The 11,015-nt window shown below is 37.9% G+C and overlaps 1 protein-coding gene across 1 annotated transcript; it reads left to right on the top strand.

Annotated features, from left to right (window-relative positions):
• The first annotated feature begins 1,323 nt into the window (after positions 1–1,323).
• On the top strand, positions 1,324–9,526 carry PNPO (pyridoxamine 5'-phosphate oxidase). The gene is made up of 7 exons (XM_081932039.1): positions 1,324–1,481; positions 3,041–3,165; positions 3,262–3,361; positions 4,007–4,060; positions 4,314–4,442; positions 5,589–5,659; positions 6,970–9,526. Exons 1-7 carry the CDS (start codon positions 1,347–1,349, stop codon positions 7,133–7,135), a joined length of 780 nt encoding a protein of 259 aa, XP_081788165.1. The 5' UTR covers positions 1,324–1,346; the 3' UTR covers positions 7,136–9,526.
• Positions 9,527–11,015: the final 1,489 nt, after the last annotated feature.

Raw genomic sequence — 11,015 nt, 5'->3', positions numbered from 1 at the left:
CTCTCTTGTTCTCGGCCCTTGATAAAGAGTATGAGCTTCAGATTTGGCAAAGGGACTACCGTCCTTGAATTGTGAAAGAGAAAATGGAATTAAACACAGTCATCTCTGCAGTAAACGAACTTGGGTCGCCATAGCAAAATGTAGGATTCAGTACTCTCCCACGCCATATATGTTTTCAAAAGAGAACGTAAGCTCCCTGGCACAGAATATACAGCAAATGCAAGGGAGAATTTAAATAAAAAGTATGCATTGCATAAAAGAAGCACTTTATATAAACTGCCTGTCTACAGGATATGCAACCTTTTACAGAATGCTTTAATAAGTAGCAGTCTTTCTGAGTATGCTGGCTGTGGAGTTCTGGAGTTGAAAGTCAGGCATCTTAAAGTTGCCAAGGTTGAGATACACCGATAAAAAGTGTCTAGTTTGCCTTTTTTTTTCACTTGAATGAGCTTCAGTTTAACAATACAATTTTATTTTATTTTTAGACATGTGGAAGTAAGAACTGTTTAATTTTGGTCAGTAAAATTTTGACAAAGTCCTTAGTATAATTAATACCAGTTCTCTACTTCATAGGTCCACCATATACACCTGCAGTTACTTTTCATGATTCCAGCATTTACAGGTAAATGTATAGGAGTTACATTTCCCTCTCCTTTTTTGTCACCATGCTGTTGATTGGAGAAATCTGAAAGCTGTAAATCTTCAGTTCATTTTATATGGACCCAGGAATCAGAATAGGCTACTCACACTATGGGGGTACAAAGATCTAGACCCGTAGATGGCAGATTAGAATTTTGTGTTACCAATCCTAATCCAATAATTTTAATTTATTAACTTTTTAAACAACTAGGGTTCACCTCTTCTCTTTGCCAGACTCTGGTATAAATTAGTTGCTAACCTTCCAGAAGATCCGTAGTTTTACCCTGCCCTTTTGCTGTTTCTAAATTCCTCGAATTCTCCTTTTAGAAATTTCGGGTTGTACTCTTATTGGTTGACAGTCAATATTTCAGACAGCACAAGACTTTAAATCTTCTTCCATCGTTCTATTGCAACTTTCAGAATAATAATAATAATAATGTAAAATGCTCGCTTTTCATTGGGCTCACGGATCCCGCCTTCTATCTTCCTATTCGCAATGTTTCAGTTCTTCTCTTTAGTTCGCAGCGATGAGAGAAAGCGGACGGGAGAGGGATTGAGTACTGCGGCAATATTTCTGATTGGAGTTTAGTCATTTTCCTCCGCCCCTTAATTTCTGACGAGTGAAGGTAAAGACAGCTTTGAATGTTAGAGTCTGGCCGCTTCCCCTTCTGTTTGCGCATGCGCTCTATGAGTAAAATGTGACCTTAATGTTTAGGTTCAGGGGTCTTCTGTGGCTTCGGGCTTCGAATTTGATCATCACTCGTAGTTCGGGTCAAGTTCAAAAATCTTCTCATGCCATGGATTTAGGATCTCTTCGGAAAAACTACAGGGGGGATGAAGAGGTGAGACATCTCAATGTATTTCAAGGATTCCGCATAGAGAAAATGTTAGCAAGGGATTGGCGACAGCCTCTGACTTTGTGCAAAGTGCGTGGCATTTATTTGCAGTAGTAATCTTGGGATCTGCTGTCAGGACCGATGTTTTGTTCTGTCAAAAATAACAACGGGACACTAAACATGATATTTTACAAAGTACTCTCTTCTTTAGTGGGAGATCGGATCTCGGAATGCTTCTGCTGGATAAATGGGTCTTGGGTGCAGGATTTGAACGATCGCATACAACCATTTTATAGTTTTGCAATAGTAAAATAAACAGTGAAATGAAATAATTAGAGCAAATGCTGTGTGTCGAATTAAAATGGCTGAGAAAATATGTAGCTTTCAAATGTTTGGATAGGAGGTAGCTCCTGAAACTAAACACTGAAGGTTTTCTTTTTAATTAAAATAAGAGTGAGATGGTTGGGTCTCAAATGTGTAGAGATCGAACAAGGGTGTATAAGTGGAAATGTTTGAGCACAGTTATAACACAAAAAGGCAATAATGGAATAACTGCAGGTTGTGATAAGAAAAGCTGAAGAGGGAGCAGTGGTGCTGCTAGATAATTTTAGGTTTGGGACTGAATAAATTTAGAGGTGTCTTTAAATCGCTTTGTGCATTTTTTTTCTATTATGAAGGACTTAGTTTCCCTTTCCCTTTGAACCACTTTCCTTGTCGCTTTACAATTGCATCCATGTTTCTCTAGTCAAATTTATGTTGCTTAGATTTTTATCACGGCTTTTTTCATATACAACTCAAGGTGACAAACTTACCAATACTCAGTTTTCCTCTTATTTTCCTCACAACAAATCTATGAGATGAGTTTTACTGAGAGAGAATGACTGATTCAAACTTGCCCTGCCTGTTTTTCATGCCTAAAGCAAGAATAGTTAGTCTCTTCAGTTCTAGCCAACACTTTAACTACTATAGCGAAGTCTCATTTTCTTGTAGAAGGTGAGATTATGGAAAATTATAAAAACTTGTCAATTGTAACGGGGTGCGGGGGGAAAACTGTTCAGATTTTGGATATCTCAACATATACATGATATACTACACCAATGCACGAGCATATAATAGATACAAACTTAAGGTAAACCGCTCCAACTCGATTGCAGAAAATACGACTTCAGCAACAGAGTGGTCAATGCCTGGTGAAATGCACTACCTGATTCTGTGGTTTCTTCCCCAAACCCCCAAAACTTTAACCTGTCAACGTCACCCCATTCCTAAGAGGTCTGTAAGGAGCATGTATAAGCGCACCAACATGCCTACCGTCCCTGTCCTAAAGTTCCCTTTTATTTGTATCCATTTCATGTATTCAAAATCATGTTTATACTTATATGTGTTATCCAAGACAGTCTTGACAAAATAAATAAATAAACAAATCACTGGAAGGCATGTACTGCATCAAAATAGAAGAAGCAATGGGAATGGATGAAAGAAGATGGACCAACCAAAGGAAATTGGTACTTGAGATTGAAAGGGATTGCTAAACACACACCTGCTTTCTACGTCCATCCTTCTAGGCTTTCGAGGAGAAACATCTCACCTCCCTTAATCCCATTCAACAATTCTCTGCATGGTTTGAACAGGCCATGAAGTGTCCATCGATTGGAGAAGTCAATGCTATGTGTTTAGCCACTTGTACCAGGTAAGGTGTGCATCCTCACGGCTTGTCTTTTTGCTGCTTTGTTATCTATCTGAGTTTTATCTTTCTTTCTATTACCTGATTTTTACCTCTTCTCAGGGAGGGGAGACCTTCTGCTCGGATGCTGCTTTTGAAAGGATTTAACCAGGAAGGCTTTCTTTTCTTTACCAACCATGAGAGCCGGAAAGGAAGGGAACTGGTGAGCGTTACCTTGTGAGGAATAATTATTTGAGAAAGACTGAAGCTCGTGTGCTGAAAGTCTTAGTTATGTTTGAAAATGATCTATGCATCGGGGACAGGGATGAGGAAGGGAAGCTACAAATTAGTCAGAATTTTGTTCTAGTTATTGTTTGCAGTTCAAGGGAAGGTGAGAACGTTGCTTATTTTGCGTATTTCTGCGTTTGCTGGTCATGATTCCATGAAGGCACTATAGATCATGAACGTTCAACCTGCCTGGAATTGAATGGAATTACCTTGGGCAGCACATAAAATATATAATATAATGAATATATATATATAAATCAAAAGAGTGGCATGGTGGCCTAATGGTGAAGATGCTCACCTCCCACTCGGAAGGCTGAGAGTTTAATCCTAGGCAGGGGCAGATGTTTCTCTCCTAGGGCACAAAGAAAAAATATCTGCTGTGAACTTCATGTAAGCCTCAGGAAGGGCATCTGGCCAATAAATACTGAACGCCATCTGGATTCTATATCGCTACCCTAAATAGGGACTACAGAATCATAAAAATAACTCTTAAAGGTTTGAGAGGTGTCTTTTATTCAAAGGACAATAATAGTTTTCCCTCCCAATTGTTTTGTATTGTTCTTTCCCCCATTATTTACAGGATTCCAACCCATTTGCTTCAATGGTCTTCTATTGGGAGCCTCTCAATCGCCAGGTAAAGAGTGTATATTCTTTTATTTTAATATAGTAGTGGGGGGAGAGAGAAGAATTTGGTAGTCACATTTGAACTTTTGGAGGCTAAGACTTCAGGAAAGGTTATCACAGATTGTCCTTTCAATCTTATCTTTGTAGTTTCACTCTATAAAGTGAAGACTTGAGCAGATGGCTAAATCTTGCTGCAGCCAATATTTGTTTCCTTCAGGTTTATTCAATTTGGAAAGTTGACTCCTGTACTATTCTTCCTGCAGGTACGGATTGAAGGCTCTGTAGAAAGGCTTCCAGAGCAGGAATCAGAGAAATACTTTCATTCGCGTCCAAAAAGTAGTCAAATTGGGGCGGTTGTGAGCCGTCAAAGCACAGTGATTGCAGACAGAGAGGTGAGGAATGGTAGTGCTATGTTTTTCAGTTACATATTTTTGAGAAAAAAAGGGACAACCAACATTGAAATGTTTCTGCCTTTACATGTAGGATTAAAATACATTTTCCCCAATCACATATTCAGATAGTCTCCGTGAATTTGTTTCAATGATTCTTTTCATTATAAAACTTTTATAATAAGAGAGCCAGTTTCATGTAGCGGTGAAGCTGTTGGCTTACAAACCATAAGATTAAATTCTAGGTCTCCCATAGGCATTGAAAGCCAGCTGAGTTACTTTGGGCAAGTCATTCTTCCTCTTGACCCAACCCCTCTCAGAGAGTTGATGCTGTGGAAAAATAGGAAGAAGAAGTATAGATTTTAAAAATGGGATAAAAACTAATTATAATAAACTTGAAGAATTAAGATAATCCCAAATGCAAACTGAACGTACATCAAATGGATATAAATGTTGAGTTGTTCAGAGTGAATATTCTTCATCAGAATGATTGAATTACATTTTAAATATTGATCTATGGAAAAAATGATGAAATCTGAACCACTTTGTGATACAGATGGTAATCAGAACACCCTTAAGATATTATAATCTAAATAGTCCTTTTTCAGTTAGGTGTGATGGAAGTTATATCCAAAACATGGATGGTAGGTTGCTTATCTGTGCTTGTGTAGATAGTCACTGTAACTCTGTTTTACATAATGTGTGGAACATTAGAACATTAGAAAGACAGACTAACCATGAAACCTGCCACAAACCACTGAGATATATAATTTTACATGTATATGACTCTCCCCACCCATTCTGAGAAAGCTCAGAATGTTGAATTTAATGTAAACAGATTTAATGCATGTTAGTCAGCCTTTCAAAAGTTAAAAATATACGAAGACTTGTTGATAGCACAACATGCTTGCTCACCATCAATAACCAGGAAATCCATGTAAAAGAATGAGCACATATATGCTTTTGCAGAGTAGGTGTAAACTCCTCTATGATGGATGATAGTCTTGAAAAGTAAATCTGCACCTCAATAATCTATGAGAGTATATGTAGAAGGCTCCATTAGCAACTTAAATATAATATCAAGCTTCATCTTTTTTGCTTGTTGTGATGATTTGTTTGAGGACTTCATAATACTGTCCCTTCTGTTAGTATTTAAGGAAGAAGAATGCAGAGCTAGAGGAGATATATCGAGATGCCAAAGTGCCTAAGCCAGGATACTGGTGAGTCGGACCTTCATGTGCATTTTGGCAATAGGTGTTTCTACTCTGAATTCAACATTAATTCACTGTCAGCAAGAATTCATTATGGTCTCTGAAACCTGAATGGCTGCAGGTAGTTACAACTATTAATTTAGCGACTGTTCATTGTTACAACTGCACTGAAAAAAGTGACTTACTACTTATATGTTCATACTTACAACCATTTCCCATAATCAAATGATAAAAACCTGGCAACTGGCATGTATTTTTAAAGACTGCAGTATTGTGGGGGTCATATGATTTCCATTTACAACCTTCCCTTCCAACAAGTCAGTGGGGGAAAGCCTGATTCTCTTAATGTATGCGTGAATCACTTAAGAGCTGCAGTGATTGATTTAACAACCTTGGCAGAAAACGTCATAAAATTGGATATGACTCATTTAAACAACCTCCTTGCTTAGCAACAGAAATTGTGATTCTAGTTGTGGTCAAGGACTGCTTTGTAACACTGGCTAGCTGGCAACTTTAGCCTGTGACAAGACACGTGTGGAGTGAAACAAACCAAAATGGCTTTCCATTATTAACGCCACTCAGATATCTCTTTTGATTTTAAGCTAACATGAAAAATTGTGCCATAGCCATTCTCTTGGATTGTTATTTGGGTATATGTGTACTTCCTAGATGTTCTAAACTCCATATTTCTACAATTCACATTCCACTTCAGAGAAAGCTACAAACTTTTATAATTATGTCAAATTAACATATCTTATTTATATAACTATGTCATTTCTGTTTTGCATAATTTTATGCTAGCCATAAGAGGAATATAAAAACAAATTCCAATTTATTCTAATTCATATTTAAGCATGGCAATCACTGTCATTTCTGTCAAATATTTTTTCACTACAGTGACCAGAAAGCTATTTTATTTCAAAATAGGAATTTGAGGTTAATGGATAACCGAGTTCTAGGCTTGGTGCAATATTCTGTGTTCAATAATACAGTGATTCTTAGATAGACACAATGTCTTTCTCTGGGATTCATTATTATTTCAGAGATAATGCTGAAATATCTATACTTGTCCAGAGATCCTGATAAGATGGCCATTTCCTCCCTGCTTATGTCCTACCTCTTGGTCCATCTCTGTTAAAAGGAGATATGTTTTCCCTACTTGAACGGAGGACGCCTTTGTGGGCATGTTCATTTGACCTTCAACTCATTGTCTTATTGGACCTTCTGGCCTGAATTGTTCAGCCTAGTCTGGACTTGTAGCTTGTAGATCAGTCTAACTTTTATTGTCCAGCAACTTGCTGTGGTCCTCTTTTTTCCAGGGGAGGATACATCTTAAAGCCAGAAGTCATCGAGTTCTGGCAGGGCCAGACCAACCGTTTGCATGACCGCATCGTCTTCCGACATCTGCAGGACAGCAGCACATCCTTGGACCCCATGACTCACCGAGGGGAGGGCAACTGGGTATATGAGAGACTCTCTCCTTAAGCAGCTTGCAGGATTTGTCTTTAAATATACATGGCAACGTCTCTGATCCCAACCCTCCCCAAGACAGAGCAGATGAAGAACCAAGAGAATAAAATCCTGGGTCTAGAGTAAGAAGACTTGTATTTAGATGTCTGCCACCCATAAGTAACTTTGGACTACTCCTTAACTATCTACCTATTTCATGCCACAGTTTTTGTGAGGACAAATTGAGGGTTTCTTCACTGAAAACTATCCTGAGGATATGTAAGAATGGAGGAATCTTAATGAAAAGGATTGAATTCTCAACAACTATACCCCCCTGCCCCCAAGTACTTTCCAGATATGGGGAGTAGCACTGGTGGGTGAACATAACAGAGTGGCCTAGTTTTGTAGTTTATATTTTGCAGTTAACTCTATATAATTCTGCATTCAGTTGCGATAAATAGATTGGATTTGGTTTTTAAAAACTTCATTACATTATTTAGGATATTTAAAGCACTCTGTATTAAAGAGGCAGTTTGATGTAGTGGTTAAAGTGGTTTCTGAGCCAGAAACTAGGAGAAACTAGTAAGTGACTTGGTGCTGGTCACTCTTACTCAGTCCTAGGAAGAAAGCAATGGAAAACCATTTCTGAAAATGGTTGTCGAGAAAAATGCATAGACTTATCCAGGCAATCCCTGGAAGTCAGGAATTCCTGGAAGGTATTAAAAGGAAAAATAATAATTTCTATAGCATCTGCACATAATGTGCCTTTTGACTCAATCCAGCAGTTAAGAAGCATTGCAAGCAATGTGGACTTTGGAGCCATAATTAGAACTAATGGAAAAACAAGATCAGATCATCCATGCCAAATGCAACAATTGGCATTTATAAAATAAACAAGACTATAACTCGCTGTAAACTTAAGAATATCAGGAGTGGTCTGAAATGTCAGTCTTTTTGCTCCTGAACTTTCACTGTCTATGTTTTTAAACTTTTCAACCTGTAAAATGAGGGGGTTCAGGTAATCAAATTCCTTTTCATTAGAATTGCTGAAGATTGATCACGGTTTCCTACAAGTCTGAATTAAAAAATATATAAACAAATATATACAAATAAATCCAAAATAGCTATAGCATACTTTTTAAAAGACAAATTTTCTCAAACCTAGAAAAATCAGGAATTTCAGCAATATATGTTTATGTGTTTTGCATCATCAGCCTGCCACCCGTAGTCTTCAGTTTTGTTAGAGGTAGCTGTTGGCCACTGACAGTTTATTCAGCCAACTATGCTTTAGAAGGGAGATTCTTTCTTAAAAAATAAGAGGCACTGAAAAGTGGAAATAGCTATCCAATTTTTTAAATTTCTAGTTGTTCCTTGGAAACAATATGCAAAGGTAGGACTTACATCTCTGCTTGCATCATGGGAAAAGAAATGTGTCCCATCCGACTATCTGCAAACCATCATACAGGTAGTCCTCAACTTACTACTGTTTAACAATGTTTCAAAATTATGACAGCCTTAGAATAAATAGCATGATCTGTACTCGCACTTAACTACCATCCCAACCACCTCAAGTCAAATAATTGTAAGAGTCTTGGTAACCAGTTCACATTTAAGGCTGGTTGCAGCATCCTGTGGCCACGATTGCAATTTATGCTCCCCCCCCCCATTTCTGATAAAATACACCCATTGGAGAAGCAGGATTCTCTTAATGGCTACTGTAAAAATTATTGTAAAATTGGGTCCTACTTAACCTATAATCACAATGACTTACAACAAAAATTCCTGCCCCAAGTATAGTTGTAAGTGGACTACTTGTGTTGCATCACTCAGAGTGTTTTCCAAGCTCAAGAATTTTTCAATGATGTTGGAATTTACAGCAAGAAAGGTGAGCCTGGAGAGCCTCATTTTCTGAACAATTGTGTTCAATTTGCATAGGAAAAATTAGAATCCCAAGCACTGTATCCAGCCTGCAGTAATAGTTAGCAAGGAAATCTGCTGCTTTTGTCTCAAGATACTTTTGTCTCCACTATGACAAGCACTGTGTATGCTTTTGTTTTCAGAAATGTGAATCTTTCATGCTAGAACTGGATGTGCAAGTTCTACATCAGCAAGCAGTTATTGTAGACCAGACACAGGGGACTGTGTGCACTTTTGTGTTAATGTTATTTGTAAAAAAAAATATTTAAGTGGTGTCATTACCTTAATAATTGTTCAGTCTGACTGACCTATCTTTGTGCTCTTATGTACTTAGTTGATTCTGTGACTATGTACATTTGGACAATAAAAGTTAGTGAATGATAGTTGAAAGTGAGCATAGTTTAATATTAACTTTGTCCTGTTTTATTGCTTTCTTAATTTTCTCAGTACAGTAGGATGTCTCTTCTGTATTTCATATGCTCTAAGATGGATTTGGACATTTTATGGCCTACGGATCACATCCGGCCCTTTCACTGAAGCAGGGGTGGCAGAAGTAATCCTCCACAACCTGTTTTTCACGTGGCCTCTTGGGAAAATTACCTCTAAGACTTTACAGCAGACATACTCCCAATGTAAACGCGGCTGGATCAGCTACTATTAACAATATTTTTTTTTGTTTCCCTTCTTATAATAAGATCAATATTTCTAAACCTTGGAATCTTTTCAGATGTGGGGACTTCAACTACCAGAATTTCCCAGCTACTAGAGCTACTTTCCCAGCTACTGATACCATACTAGAGTATCAGGTGCATACTTTTAGATATCCATATTCTAAAAACATTTTCCTTTCTTACATTTTTAATTAGTATCATTTTCACACAACTTTCTCCAGAGAAAGGCTCAAAGTTAAGGTACCTTGTCTGTAGAATGTCCCAAATTTTGGGTGAAATACAATCCCAGATTTCTTCCAAGAAAAGAAGACATAGAAGGTAGTGAAACAAATATTTCTATTACAGAGTTCTGGAAAAATGGTGCTAGTAAGAATAAGACAACATTGGAGCAGAAGGATAAATGGTTTTACCTAATATAAGTAAGCTACTTACATTCTAAAGCAGGGGTGTCAAACTCATGTTCTCATGGCAGCATCAAGTGATGTATTGGGGCTTTCCCCCCTTTCGCTAAACTGGGTGTGGGCATGGCCAGCATGTGACGCATCCACCGGGAATTTGACAGCCCTGTTCTAAACAGACCTATCTATCCATGGACACTAAGGATATTACTACTACAGAGCAGTCTCAGAATCTCGGCAACACAATAATTCTAAAATGTCAGACAGCTGATTGAAGTTACCAGTTTTAACTCCTGGAGGATGAAGCCACCTCTCCCAGTTATGGAAACCTATTTGACAAAGAACAATATGAAGGGCAAAAATCAAGTTGTTACTTCTAGCTCTTTAAACTGTCTTCCAAATCCTAGAATTTGGGATTTGGAACCTGAGAAGGGCAAAAGAATAGAGCAACTGCAATGCTTTTTGTGTTCTTGCAGAATGTTCTGAAATCGAGATCCGAAGAGAAAAATATAGAAAATTGTTATTTTAATACAGATAGTCCTTGACTTACAATAATTCATTTAGTGACCGTTCAAAGTTACAGCACATTGAAAAAAGTGACTTATGGCAGTGGTGAGTTTCCAATTTTTTTACTATCTGTTTGCTCGTGCATGATGCTTCTGCACATGCACAGAAGTGTCTGGGCAGGTGGGCAGAGCTTTCTGCTCCCGCTACTACTACTGGTTCGTCCGATCCGGGCCAAACTGGGAACAACCCACCTCTGACCATTTTTCAGAGTTATGACCTTTGCAGCATTCCCATGATCATGTAATCAAAATTCAGACATTGGCAACTGGTTCATACTTATGGCCATTGCTGTGTCCCAATGTCATGTGATCATCTTTTGCAACCTGACAAGCAAAGTCAATGGGGAAATCAGATTCATGTAAT

This window comes from Natrix helvetica (genome assembly GCF_964273705.1).
Source record: "Natrix helvetica genome assembly, chromosome: Z".
Taxonomy (NCBI): Eukaryota; Metazoa; Chordata; class Lepidosauria; order Squamata; family Natricidae; genus Natrix; species Natrix helvetica.
This window is presented reverse-complemented; position numbering and strand designations above follow the sequence as displayed.